At 40.4% G+C, this 13951-nt stretch overlaps 1 protein-coding gene across 1 annotated transcript in view; it reads left to right on the plus strand.

Annotated features, from left to right (window-relative positions):
- entpd3 (ectonucleoside triphosphate diphosphohydrolase 3) overlaps window positions 1–13951 on the plus strand; it is a 138692-nt gene that overhangs the window by 88811 nt on the left and 35930 nt on the right. Inside the window, exons 4-6 of the mRNA XM_086039127.1 lie at window positions 12294–12411; window positions 12489–12648; window positions 13539–13698. Coding sequence (XP_085895253.1) covers window positions 12294–12411; window positions 12489–12648; window positions 13539–13698 — 438 coding nt within the window. The remainder of the gene's footprint in view (window positions 1–12293; window positions 12412–12488; window positions 12649–13538; window positions 13699–13951) is intronic.

Below are 13951 nucleotides of genomic sequence, written 5' to 3' on the forward strand. Positions count from 1 at the left end.
AAAGAAAAACAAGCATTAGAAATAGAAGCATGCCTGAAAGTTGAACAAGAACAGAAAGATGCACGTCTGAAAGCTAAACGGGAACAATTGGAAATCAATACAGCTTTAGCTCAAGGTGTATCAAGAGTGTGAAGAGCATAAAATAAAAGTCTGCCGTAAGCATGCCTACCCATGCAAAAGATGAAGCATTAAGTCAACATGCTTACAATCCACACATCGAGCCACAAAGGAAAACGTCCACGTGTCACTATGAAAATAGCTTGGCCATGCCATCTGATGCTATCCTCAAGCAAAGAGATACCAAAGCCCAAAATAGAACCAATTAATGAACAACCAATACAATATCATAGTCCACAATATAATAATAGTGGAGCAGATGTGTGTCATCTCATTCAACAACATACAGACATGACTAAAATAATAATTAAAAAACAGGAAATGTCTCGCTTGCCACAAAAAGAAGTGCCAATGTTCAGTGGAGAACCATTAGAATTCAGATCCTTCATGAAAGCTTTTATTAATGCTATTGATGCTCGATCAGACAGCAGCACAGATAAACTGTATTTTTTAGAACAGTATACTACGAGGTATGCCTCGGCACCTCGTGAAGAGTTGCCAACATATGCCTGCTGAGCGCGGTTATGAAAGGGCGGTAATGCTGCTTCATAAGTGTGAAGATGGAAATGTTTTGACTGAGTTCTAATTTTTTCTGATAAGCTGCATTAATGATATAGAAGATGTGAATTATATGGAAGAAATGGACAATCCATCAACGATGAAGTCAATCATCGTATCAGGCTCTGCTTGTCACATGGATGGACATTATTACATACATCTACCGCTGAAGAAAACAAACGTCCACATGGAAAAACAATTGAAGTGTTGTCTTGCAACGAGCACGGTATCTCAAAACTAAATTAAAGAAAGATCCTGTACTTCACGATGATGTTCCTGTGAAAAGAGCCTTAGGAGTGTTATGGTGCATTGAATCAGATTAATTCAAATTCATAATCAATGTAAAGGACAAACCCGTCACAAGTCGAGGAATCCTCTCAGTCACAAGCTCGATCCACGATCCACTTGGTTTCATTGCTCCAGTTGTCCTCCCAGCCAAGATGATCATGCAACAGCTGTGCAAGGAAGGGCTTTTGTGGGACGATGAAATTCCAGAACAGCTATCATAAAAGTGGAAGAGCTTCATCAACGCTCAAATATGAAATTAGCCAGATGTGTACGACCAGTGGGCTTCGGACCAATCAACGAAGCTCAACTTTTCTGATGCGTCCAAAAATGGTTACCTCAGACTGACGAGTCCACTGCGCATTCATGATGGGAAAATCACGTGTGGCCCCAACAAAGCAAACAACAATTCCACGTATGGAATTAACAGCAGCTGTTGTCAACACAGACAAGATGTTAAGACGAGCGCTTCAGGTGAAGTTGTGTGAATCAACATTCTGGACTGACAGCACAACAGTGCTGAATTATATAGAGAACGAAGCCCTTCGTCTCAAGACCTTCCTAGCCAATCGCGTTGCTACTATCAGAGAATTACAAAGCTGTACCAATAGAGGTATGTCAATACTACAGTAAACCCATCTGATTGTGCATCTAGAGGGCTAACTCCCACCAAGTTTCTGAACAACCCGAGCTGGTTAATGGTCCAGCCTTTCTACGAGACCCGGAAAGCCAACTGCCGAGCAGACCTGACCAAGCGAACAACGAAGAAGACGACAACAAAGTGAGACACGTACATCTCACGCATGCAGTCGAAGACAAAGACACCGTGAACAAGCTGATATTCAAGCTGGTACAGGTTAAAGTAGGCCGTCGCTTGGATTCTCAAAGTAAAGGACACATTGCACAGCGCTGCAGAGAAACCAGAAGGGGTCGACAAACAGGGTCCAACCGCCAAACGAATGACAATTGTAAATTGACTGTTGAATGTCTAAAGAGAGCCAAAATGGAGATAATCAAATACATTCAAAGTCAACAGTTCCGGGAAGAGACGGTCATGCTGTTGAAGGGAAACAACCTAAAGAGGAGCAGTCATCAAATAAAGCTCGACCCAGTGATTCAGGATGGTGTTTTGAGGGTTGGAGGACGTCTATGTGCATCTGCCATGCCAGATCATGTGAAGCATCCAATTATCATCCCAAAGGACTCACACATCACCACACTAATCCTGAGAGACATTCATGAAAAGACTGGACATTGTCGACGCAATTACATTTACATCAAAATTGCGGCAAAGGTATTGGATACCTTGGTGAGGAGGCACTTATCAAATTGCGTGTAAGAATTAAGGAAGTTATGATATTTTAAAGGCTTCAAAAAGTGGGCAAATATGTATGGAATAAGATTGCTGTCAAAAAGGCATATCCGTTTTGTGAGTACAAATCAAAATTGTGAGGGTTTGACTTCTTTTCTTGAGAGTACAAATCAAAATTGTGAGGGTTTGAATTTTTTTTGTGAGTACGAATCAAAATTGTGAGTTTGACTTCTTTTCTTGTGAGTACGAATAAAAACTGTGAGTGCCATTGTTTTGTGAATACAACTCTCGCTTCTACGACTACGAATCTTCACTATGCACGAATTGCCGGCTGAGGACGAATCACTTTTGTGAGAGCACAAATCTGCACAACATGCAAATTAGGATGACGTCACGCAGAACAGGCAAGTCCCAAGGGGAGCTAATCGATCCGCGATTCCTCTCCCCGCGCATGCGTTGATAAGAAAACAAAGATGGCGAATGCGAGCCGATCGGACGGCGCTTCCAGCGGCTCAGGAGACGCAATTTCACAGCAGGTAAAGTCAGCAACGTGTATATCCAATTTATTAATATGTACTGTATTTCATAATATCGTTCTGTCTCAAATAATAGCTTTGGACTCAGGCTTACGGCGATAGATTGCAATCTAATGATGCGTTTCACTGTTAGCATTAGTACTTGGCTAATGTAGCTCTATTTTCAATGTATCTATGTACCCATAATTTATCACGTCGACAAAAATTTATTGTATGGATACTGTTAAGAGCGCTTGCTAATTTGGTTGCTCTGTTTTTATTGATTAATCAAGTATTCTCACAGAACTGAAAAAAACAAGTAGTGTTTAGTGCAAAAGAAAAAATGTTGTGCATAATTTCTTGTATAGTGAAGACATATCACAGAGGACTATTTTGTTATCCTGCGAACTAGTTTAAATTGAAATGTAGTGACACAAGTGAGGTTTATCCGCTTTAACATCTTACTGAGTGTTGTTGACGTCCTTACGTGTTTTTTGGTACAAATATTACATATTCATAAGTACAGTATACCGTGTTTGAATCACTGGGTCGAGCTTTATTTGATGACTGCTCCTCTTTAGGTTGTTTCCCTTCAACAGCATGACCATCTCTTCCCGGAACTATTGACTTTGAATGTATTTGATTATCTCCATTTCGGCTCTCTTTAGACATTCAACAGTCAATTTACAATTGTCATTCGTTTGGCGGTTGGACCCTGTTTGTCGACCCCTTCTGGTTTCTCTGCAGCGCTGTGCAATGTGTCCTTTACTTTGAGAATCCAAGCGACGGCCCGCTTTAACCTGTACCAGCTTGAATAGTGGTTAATCAGCTTGTTCAAGGTGTCTTTGTCTTCGACTGCATGCGTGAGATGTACGTGTCTCACTTCGTTGTCACTCACAAGAAAAGAAGTCAAACTCACAATTTTGATTCGTACTCACACAAAAAATTCAAACCCTCACAATTTTGATTTGTACTCACAAATTATTACGATTATGGATACGAATCTTTAATCACGCATATGCCTTTTTGACAGCGAGCTTACTCCAAAAATATGTCGCAAACTTTCTCCTTTGTACCAACGGAGTGGCCTATGACTAAGTATTTATGTGAAGCAGTGTGACGCTCTTTAGGGACAAGTAGGAGCAAAGAGAAGCATTTTGAGTCAAGATAGGCCTAGGGAATGACATAGGGAATGACAACGACTGCCATATAAGTCATCACTGCAGTGTGACCCCCGTCTGCTTGTTGTTTGTTTGACTACCGAACATTGTGAACATTTTTGAAAAACTTTATAAAGCTAGCAAATCTAATTTCCCTCACCAGATCCATCCATCCATCCATCCACCCATCCATCCATCCATCCATCCATCCATCTATCCATCCATCCATCCATCCATCCATCTAGCCATCTAGCCATCTATCAATCTATCTATCCAGCCAGCCAGCCAGCCATATTTTTTATGCAGTCAAATAAACAAGTTCAATGTGTTCTTAGCTAATTAATTGTAATTCCCCTAGATAATGCATTTAACGCATTTAAGTTTGCATCTGACCAGTCAAATTCTGACAAAGCCTACAATTCCATAAGAAAATTATTGCAAGTCTTTGTGATATGCATATTGCATAGGCCGTTATCATGACATCGTTATTTTTTCAATATATTGTGCAGCCCTACTCTTGCACTCTGCTGAAGTTGGTATACCTGTATGACATTGTCCAGAACCCTTTTCTCAGCTTCATTCTTGCCATGGCAAAGGAAACTGTGAGTGTAGACATTGTAAGGGTTAGCCGTACAGCTTGATGTGCATGTAGTCAGGTCCACTGAGCTCTTTGTTAACCGTAAAGACGATTTGTGTTGATGCACCACTAAGATCCATTAAGCCCACAGTCTTTGATGCCTTTGGACGAACATAGGTGTTCCATCCACTTTTTTTGCGATATTGCATGCATATTGCATATGCCATTATCGCAATATCGATATTTTTGCGATATATTGTGCAGCCCTAGTAAAATATTTATCATATTGTTTCTTTTGTTTGTTTGCATTTTTACAATACTTAAATGGATGGTTGGGATGACCATGTTTTCACTAAAAAGTTCTTTTTTTTTTTGTTATTAAACTTTTTATTAGTGAACAAGCAAGAAAATAATGTGGATATAGCTCTATATAGATGGAGCACCATCAATTCGCAGCAGCAAATCAGAACACAGTGCCTCAAGCGATAACTCCAGAGAAGAAAATGTTACATGTCTTGTACATCCACGTATACAATATGTTAAACACAGAATATGAAAAAAACAACAACCTAACATCAAAAGCAAAAGAAAAACAACTAAAAGAAATAATAATAAAATAACTGAACAATTGAGTGGAATAATAAGAAAAGGGTATCTTATCTATCCAATCCAGCAATACCATAGGTTACTCTGAATTTTATCCAAATGTCCCACAATGTCTCAAATTTTTCACGTTCATCTCTAAGAATAAACGTCAGCTTCTCCATTTAAAAAATCTCCCCAACCACCTTAATCCAGTCCTTGACTACTGGGGGATCTTTTGACAACCATCTTATCGTTATTGCTTTTTTGCAAGATAATAACAAGATGTTGTAGATGTATATCTGAGCAAATCCATTAATCGAGACAGTTTTCAATACCAAGTACAGGGCCTCAAAAGTCAGGGGAACCACTACTCCCGGGATTCAACCCATAGTCAACCTTGTTTCCTTCCAATATTTGGAAATGACCGGGCATTCCCAAAACACATGGAAATACGAAGCTTTGCTGTTACCACAGGATCTCCAGCATGTTATGGTCCCTCCTTGTGAAGCTGGAACTCGAAAAAACCTAACCATATTCTTCCACCCAAATTCCCTCCAAGAGAGAGCTGATGTACTCCTCCATTGCTGTGACAATATTTTCTCCCATGCTTCCACCTGAATTGTAATATTACCCTCCCTATCCCACTTCTTCTTTATATATGTTGTGTCCCCCCCTCCTAGACCCTGCAACTCCTTATATATTTTTGATATGTTGCCACGTCCTGAGTCTGACTTAGTAGGAATATCTTGATTAAGCCCAAGCCTAATTGTTGGACACAACCTCTACATATATTTGTCGTCACATAACGTCTAAGTTGCAGATATCGATAAAAGTCTTGATTGCTCAATCCAAATTCGTTTCTAAGATCTTGGAATTGTCTCGGCACGCCTCCCTCGAAAAGGTCCCTATATATCGTCAACCCTTTTCCAGACCAATTTTTAAATCCTGCATCCATTCTATTTGGTAAAAAATCGGAATCATACCCAATTAATTTTAAGACCAAATACGGTCTTTTATCTTTGTCTTGCTTTACTAGTCCATGCCACATCTTGATTTAATTTTTTATCCAATATCTTTCCACTTCGCGCTGTAGGATGGATTGCAAATGTTAACCAAAATCTTTGCCTGAGTTGCCCTATAGTAATTCATTATATTCGGAAGGGAGAGGCCTCCCTTGTGTTTTGCGAGCTGAAGAGTTTTAAATCGAATTCTTGGGCTCTTCCCCTGCCAAATGAATCGTGATATTATATTATCGAACTCTTGAAATGCACCCTTGGTTATATCAACCGGTAAAGTTTGGAATGGATATAATAATCTAGGCAACACATTCATTTTAATTGCTTTCACTGCAATAATCCCCAAAATGGAACTATTCAAATCGGCCTTAATTTGGCGAGGGTAATAATTCTCAGATATAATTGTGTCCAAATCTTTTGGAATATCCATCCATCCATCCATTATTGATACCGCTTATCCTCACAAGGGTCGCGGGGTGTCCTGGAGCCTATCCCAGCTGTCTTCGGGCAGTAGGCGGGGGACACCCTGAATTGGTTGCCAGCCAATCGCACAGCACACAGAGACAAACATCCGCACTCACAATCACACCTAGGGGCAATTTAGAGTGCCCAATCAACCATGCATGTATTTGGAATGTGGGAGGAAACCGGAGAACCCCGAGAAAACCCACGCAGGCACGGGGAGAACATGCAAACTCCACACAGGGAGGCCGGAGCAGGGATCGAATCCACGACCTCTGAACTGTGAGGCGGACGTGCTAACCAGTCAACCACCTCTTTTGGAATATTCACGCCTAAATATTTAATTGACTCCGAATCCCAGTTCACATTGAATGCTTCTCATCAATTAGCTTGGAGTGTACTTGAATGACAATATCTGGGATTTGTGGGTGTTAAATTTGTACCCTGAAAATCCTCCTTATACCCTCAGGGTCGAAAGCAATTCGGGGAAAGAAGTAGATGGTTTTGCCAGATATATTAATATATCGTCTGCAAATAGGGCTAACTTATGATATCATCCTCGGCAATAGTGATCCCCCCTATCTTGTCGTTCTGCCTTATCCATTGACTCAGGGGCTCTATAAAAATGGCAAATAAGAGTGGGGAAATAGTGCCCTATTTCCCTGTCGACATCCTCTTTCTAAACCAAAAAAAATCTGTTAAACCACCATTCAGCTTTACTCTGGCCAATGGTTTATCATATATCACCTGTATAGTTCTCACAAAATTTTCACTAAATTTAAACCTCCGTAATACCCTTATATAAAAAGGACCAATTGACAGAGTCAAAGGCCTTTTCAGCATCCAACCCCAACAAAACAGCCTCTAAATTATGTATCTTTATATGATAATTACATGTAAAGTTCTTCTGATATTATTCAAAGTCGGCCTTTGCCTGATAAAACCAGTCTGGTCCAACTGTATAATATTTGGAAGTATCATTTCCAGACGCCTCGCTAAAATTGATGTAAAGAGTTTATAATCTTGGTTCAAACACTAATTGGACGGAAATTAGCACAATCAGATTTATCTTTCCCCTCCTTTGGTATCAAAGCCATAATCGCCTCTCGCCAGGAAGGGGGAATCACACCATTCACTAGGATCCAATTGAAAGTTCTCAATAAAAGTGGAGATAAAATGTCACTATAAGTCTTGTACCACTCTGATGGGTAACCATCTGTGCCTGGGCATTTGTTCGACTTTAGTCGAGAGATTGCCTGCTGTAATTCACCCATAGTTACCTCAGCCATTAAAACTTCATTCTGGTCTCCAGAGACCGTCGGGAGATTTAGTGACACCAGCAAAGCATCAGGTGTTCCCCCGCCTTCGGGGACCCTTTGAGAATAAAATCCTTGTAATATCTTTCAAAATTTTTTTGAATATCTTTAAAGTCATTTTTCATTTGTTTGGTAATTGCATCCCTAATTTTATGTATCACCCTCTCTGCTTGTTGCTACCTTAACTTATATGCTAATCTTCTCATCGCTTTGCTCATAACTCATAACTCTGTTTTAAGAAAGTATGTTTTTTTTTCCTGAACATCCATATCATAAACCTCCTTTATCTGACTTTTAATTTCCATAATTTCTTGAACAACACCCGATTGAGCATTTTTTGAGCATGTTGGCTTTCTAACTGACTTTCCAATTTTTCCCGTCTGAGCTTCTTTTGTAAGGCCAATTTTGCAATAATTTTCCCTCTCAAAACTGCCTTGCCTGCGTCCCACACCATAGTTGGGGACACTTCCTCATTATCATTTTCGGACATATATAGCAAGATTTCCGCTTTAATTTCCTCTTTAATATCTTTACAATACATAAAAAAAATAATTGATCCGAGAAAAAGTGTTATGTCGTGCTGAGTAGAAAGTGTAATCTCTGGCGGTTGGGTTGAGCTCTCTCCATACATCACAAATGCCCATCTCCTTTATCATCTTTCCCACTTTATTAGCAATTGGGCTATTGTTCGATAGTGACGTCGTGACACATCTGTCTTGAAATTCAAGCTCATATTAAAGTCACCACCACATATAACCAATCCCTGGGCTTTAGTTACCATTAAATTGAAAATATGTCTATAGAACCCCCATGATGCACCTGGAGGAGCATAAACATTCAAAAGAGTCACTACAGAGCACTCCATTTTACCCACAACCATATTATATCTCCCTTCCTTGTCTTTAGTTTCTGATTCCAGCTCAAAATTACCTTTGCCGAAATAACAGTAGCTACCCCTCTTCTATGCCCTCTCTCGTAGGAGGCTGAGAACACCTGATTAAATCCCTGTCTTCTAAGTTTCAAATGTTGAATCATATGAATCATTTAAATGGGTTTCTTGCAGGAATAGTATAGTAGAATAGTCTATCCTATCTTTTGACATTTTGCCAAGAATTTTCCTTCTCTTAATAGGATTAAGGACACCTTTCACATTATAAGAAGCAAACTTAAGTGGGACTTTGTGACTTAACATTAAAGTATCACTGACACCTATTGCTTGTCCAATAGACATTACTCCATTTCCACTCAAACTCTAACAACATATTAGCTAAGAAAAAACAACAATAGAACAAGTTCTGAGAAAAGCGAATTTCCCAAAATACCTCAGGGTAAGCGTTCTGTTGTGAGGTCTCAGTTGTGACCCCAGGAAAGCCAGGATCTTCTGCTGGCTTGGAGGGAAAGCCTCCACACAGGTCTCCTTATAGAGGGCCCTCCATCAATTGTCCCCCCCCCCCCCCCAAAAAAAAAAAAAAAAACATTTACATATACAAGTCCAAGCATCCTCGATCAGAACCTACACATACACATACATACACACGCACACATGCATATATACACATATCCCCATACACACTTATACACGTGTATACACATATGCACATACACGCATGCACACTAAACGTATATACATATGCATGCACACTAAAACCCAAATAGCTTTCAGATCAACTATCATTTGATTGTTTCACGAAAATAAATCTTGTTACCTTACCAGGACACGAACAATGTCAATTGTCCGCTCGCCTGTATGTCGCCAGCTTTTTTTGGAAACCCTCACGTGGAGCTTCCAGCTGCTGTTCTACTCCTCTAGCAGACCGGTGCCACATCAGGTTTTCAATTCTGTCAGCCCAGGTCATTGGAGGTTTGTAGACAGCCACGGAAAAACCTCTCCTCTTCATGTCAGTAGTAGCCTCCTGCGCTGAGTTGGAAAGGCACGTTTCTCCCTCGTAGAATACTCTCATTCCGGCTGGAAATGGAGTCTGAAAACGTATCTTCTTCTCCCACAACACCCTCTTCGCCTCCGTGTATTCCCGGCGCTTCCTCAGGGTCTCCGGAGCATAGTCGTGGTCGACAAAGATCTTCTTCTCTTTATAAAGGAACACCTTCTTCATTTTGCTACTGGCGAAGTTGACTATTATAGACCTCGGGAGAGACTTGGGGGGAGGATTGGGGCCCAGCGCACGATGTGCCCGCTCAATCTTGAGATCGGTGGTGGGCAACAACTCCAGCTTCTCTTTAAATAAATGATCAACAAACGCGATCTTTGATGCAGAGTCAGTCTCGGCCCCCTCCTCAATACCATGAATTCTTATATTGTCCCGTCTTGCCTGTCCCTCTTGATCCGTTATCTTGTCTTCGAGTTTAGCATGTAACTTTAGCAGCTCCCTCGGAAGCTTCTTCCAAACCCTGCACTCTTTCTTCCATCTCCAACATATGCGTTTCGACTTAATCTATTCTGATGTTAGTTGTCTTAATTTCGTCCTTGATTTTAGTGAGTGTGTTAGCGCTTTCACGTCGGAACTCCCTTAATTCTTGAAGTATCATTTATAGGTTAGCTGTAGCTCCATTAGCCTGTAGCTCCCCAGCCTTATGGCGGTTGTCTGTGTAGCTTGTGGCAAGATAATCTCCGTCTAAGTGTGTTGTTTCGGTCCATTAAAACCAATTTTTTGTTCGATTCGGGCATGTTGTCAACGCCTCTTAACTTAAAAGTCAACTTGCCAAAACACTGATGAATGTAGTACGGCGTTGCCCAATCTGATCGAGGTGCTCCGCAAACGTGGTACTTACTCCATGGCTGAAAACAAGTTCATTTTATATATTTTTTGATCGAGAAAATGAAAAGAGTTGTCATTTTCTATTTTATCAATAAATTTGGGAGAAAGTAGGAAATAAGTGGCTCCATGAATAAGGCCTCTTTTTAATGAGGAAAATGGGCGCGCCCCCTACCGTTATATCCATGTTCGGTCGGAGTCACTGGAGGGACCGATGACAAACTCTCCATTGGAAATCATTGTACTTTCATTGCTTATAACGTCCAAAAACGGTGATCAATTGGCACCAATATTTATGTGGACATCCCCACTAATGCCCACTTCAACATATCAAAAGGATTAACTTCTCCATGGCTGATTTATATGAGAATGAGGAAATGTGTAAGTGAGCAGAGCTAAATTGATTTATGCTGGGACGAGCGCACACTGCTTCTTTGCTACAAAAAAAACATGCTTCTTTGCTGATCACGGTTAGGACGGTCGAGGCATTAAACACCAGTCAGGGTATTTACAGAGACTGAAGTGGGAATGAGCAGACGTACACATTTATTTGGATGAGAAATGGCCCCAGTTTTTTTACCTACAACACGCCGTCCAATTTGGAACGTAACAGCCAAAATGGTGCGTTCCAATGCGGCCACACTCGGCCTAAAGCACATGCCGCTCGGCGATGATGTGCACGTTCAAGACAGCCCCGGTGTTCGATGAGGTCTTAGCTCATTCTCACGCCAAAGCTGTGCGGTGTCGGGACAACGCACACGACTGCTTGGGAGGCAACCCCGCGACATGAAGATCGATGAAGGCTGGACGGACAATAAGGAGCTAATGTTGTTGTGCTAACGCCTTTTGTTTTAACGGGCTGAAGCTAGTTGTTGCTATTAGCCGTGCCGTTATCCTACTGTTAGCGGGGGGTGGGGGCGGGGGTAAAGATCCATGCTTGCCTGATTGCTTGCCCACTGCCAGTCGCCATTTGCCTCCTGAGAGTTGACATGAATTTATCGTAGCTAAATGTCTGAAATATAACCAGTAGGGGTTCGTGTGCGCATTCATGCTCTTGTCTGCTTCAGCTTGTGCAAGTGGAGAAGCAATCGCCATGGTATTTTTGATTTTGTGGAGGTGATCATGATGAGCTCATGTTTTATGTCAATAAATCCAAACTATTGTGCAGAACACTTTTATACGTTCAACAGGTTGAAGTGGACACGAGTAGTAATGTGCATTTGCATTTTGGTGGTGATCGGTCGCCGTTTTAGACAACAGAACTGACAAAGCAAGGAATATTACCACGCTTGCCTCCCTCCTGTGACGTAGACCGCTGAGACCAAAAAAATAACAACCCGCGCTCCAAAAGGGGGCGGGCCTATTTGTCGTAAATCTAATCACAAAAAAAGCCTTTAAATCCCTCGAGTCTTTTGTGAGGGGCATTTTAGTACTGATGTCATTTTTACATGCAAACCTATATATAAATGCCAATGTTAAGATCATCCAAGTGTCCCTTTAATAATATGGTACTTGGATTACGTTACTAACTACATTTTTTAACAGGTTAAAAGTAACTGTATTGGAATATATTTTGAAAGAAAACCTCTCAACCCTGCACATAATTTCTGTTACTGCAGTACGGCATTGTGATTGACTCAGGATCATCTCGGTCCAACATCTATTTGTATGAGTGGCCGGGAGAGAAGGAGAATGAAACAGGTGTGGTGATGGAGAAATTGAACTGTAATGTTTCTGGTGAGTCCAAACATGATTTTTTTTTTTTTTTGCAAGACTCTGGAACTCATATATACTGTATAACCTTGTACTCAAAGGTGCTCCAATCTCTGAAATGAAAATTGACCCGAAGAAAGATGCACAGACATGGGAAGGCTTCAAAGATTGCATGAAAAAAGTCGCTGGAGCCATTCCTGTTAAAAAGCACAAAACAACACCTCTCTTCTTAGGAGCTACTGCTGGAATGAGACTCTTACAGTAAGTAAGCAAGGGATCATTTTACAGTACCATTTTAGCGTTCTCTCAGCAGAATCATACACTGTATTTGCACAAAGGTTTTTTTACATGCCTGTGCTTATGTGAAAGCGTGTCTGTAGCCTTTCACCTGTAAAATGTTACAAAACTAAGCCCAAAAATTTGTTAAGATAAATTTATTTAGGAATCAATGAATTTACGGGTTTGAACTTTATGAGTGTGTGAATGAGAGAGGGGAGGGTAGCATGAGATCAAGCAGTTAAAACCCTGAATATAAAGCCCCGTCTAATTTACCTCCATTACACAGTCATGCATATACTTTTACAAACATTAAAACAATGAAATTATTTTTTTAACATGCCATTACATGTATTTCCAAGATGCCCCTAAACACTTAAGATGTGCCTACAGTGCATACATAAGCAAGTGTAGTGAGAGCGCCATAAAAGGGGCAGGCAAGGCCACGTTTTAATATTATCTCAGGCGCACACATCTTGGTAGAGTTAAAAACAGGTATATATATATATATATATATATATATATATATATATATATATATATATATATATATATATATATATATATATATATATATATATATATATATACACACACACACACACACACACACACACACACACACACACACACACACACACACACATATCCACACATATTCCCCTCCCGGACAGGTTATAGTTACAGGGCCACGAAGTAGACTTGTATGAACTGGTCCGTGGCAGAAAAAAGGTTGGCGACCACTAGTTTATAGGATTGATGACCATATTTTTTATTGTGTATTGAATAAGGTAGATACAACTATTTTTTTTAAATTTACATTTGTTGTTATATTTGCAACCATTTGATTACTTTCTCTGTGCTTTATATATAAGAGAGAATGATATGAAGCGGGCTATTGAAGTCCTGGATAATCTGAAAGTGTATCTCCAATCCCTGCCCTTTGACTTCCAAAATGCATCCATCATTACTGGTCAGGAGGAAGGACTATATGGATGGATTACTGTCAACTATTTGTTGGGAAACTTTCTTGAGGTAAAACACACCCAGCACGACAGCAACTCTAAAGCGTGTCTAATAACTTTCTAAAATAGACAGTAATAGCCTGACAAGGGCAGTCAAGTCAGTTTGTAAGCATGTACAGTATGCATGACAATGTTAATACATATTACATGTCTGACCATTCCATTTGCAAATACATCTTTTTTTTCTGGTACTGTACACTTAATTTTGAACCAGGTTTCCTTGTAGCTGTAGTTGGCTCAAACCAGAGTATACAGTATTCATC

The sequence above is a fragment of the Filicampus tigris genome, chromosome 8, assembly GCF_054856515.1.
Source record: "Filicampus tigris isolate MCC_2025a chromosome 8, RoL_Ftig_1.0, whole genome shotgun sequence".
Lineage (NCBI taxonomy): Eukaryota > Metazoa > Chordata > Actinopteri > Syngnathiformes > Syngnathidae > Filicampus > Filicampus tigris.